The 834-nt window shown below is 39.3% G+C and overlaps 1 protein-coding gene across 1 annotated transcript in view; it reads right to left on the bottom strand.

Annotated features, from left to right (window-relative positions):
- Positions 1-322: 322 nt before the first annotated feature.
- Positions 323-834, bottom strand: part of PTGES2 (prostaglandin E synthase 2) — a gene marked incomplete at its 3' end in the record, with an annotated part of 5,872 nt that continues 5,360 nt past the window's right edge. The window contains 1 exon segment of the mRNA XM_072432133.1: positions 323-524. Within this exon segment, the coding sequence (XP_072288234.1) occupies positions 323-524 (202 nt within the window).

The following is an 834-nucleotide window of genomic DNA, read 5'->3' as shown; positions in this document are numbered from 1 at the left end:
CTTTGGCAGCTGCTGAAGTACATTTTTTGAATTGTGAAAAGTAGAAGGATTAAGAGCTGAAATGTGAATGCTAACAGTGGGTTTTGATGCAGCAAAAAAACTGCCTGGATAAATATAAATGAATATGCGAACTACCACTTTTCCGCCACACAAAAAGTGACTTGTGTATGATCATTCCCCAGCCACATCATAGAAAACCAAGGAAAAATATTCTATGAATGCTTGTGTTGTTCCCCTTTTATTGCAAGTGTGCTAAGAATGGGTAGGACAGGGTAAAAAAAAAAAACCCTCTTAAAAAAAAAAAAAAAGAACAGATGACAAACCTGCTTTTCAATCTCTTGCCAATAAAAAACATGGCCGCTGCTCCCAAATATTTGGCAAAAAGTCCTTCCACAGTGCTGAAACTCCCTTCACGCACAATGTAGTCAAATGAGGCAAGCGCTTCTCCTGGGGTGCAGTAAACATTTGGTGAGATAAGGTGGACCAGCCAGTCATCGGCCCATCTGCGCCATTTCATCTCTTCCCTGTGGACGAAACAGTAGAACCTTAAGGAAGGAAGTGAACTGAGTAGGAAGAACAAGTGTACCATCGAGAAAATTGCCCCATGAAATGCTATGCAGCCTTTGCTGGACAGCATGTAGAAAGAACATACCTGTAAAGGAGGCTCCAATAAAGGAGGAAAAAAGGTAAAAACCATATTTTATATATAATAAACTAATTGTGTATGATACACTGTACTTTATCTGCCTGAGCTGTAAAGTATTTAGATTTCTTACAGCGCACAATACTCCTGTTTTGCAATCAGCTTAGCATACAACATGATATACTCACATC

The sequence above is a fragment of the Pyxicephalus adspersus genome, unplaced genomic scaffold (genome assembly GCF_032062135.1).
Source record: "Pyxicephalus adspersus unplaced genomic scaffold, UCB_Pads_2.0 Sca234, whole genome shotgun sequence".
Lineage (NCBI taxonomy): Eukaryota > Metazoa > Chordata > Amphibia > Anura > Pyxicephalidae > Pyxicephalus > Pyxicephalus adspersus.
This window is presented reverse-complemented; position numbering and strand designations above follow the sequence as displayed.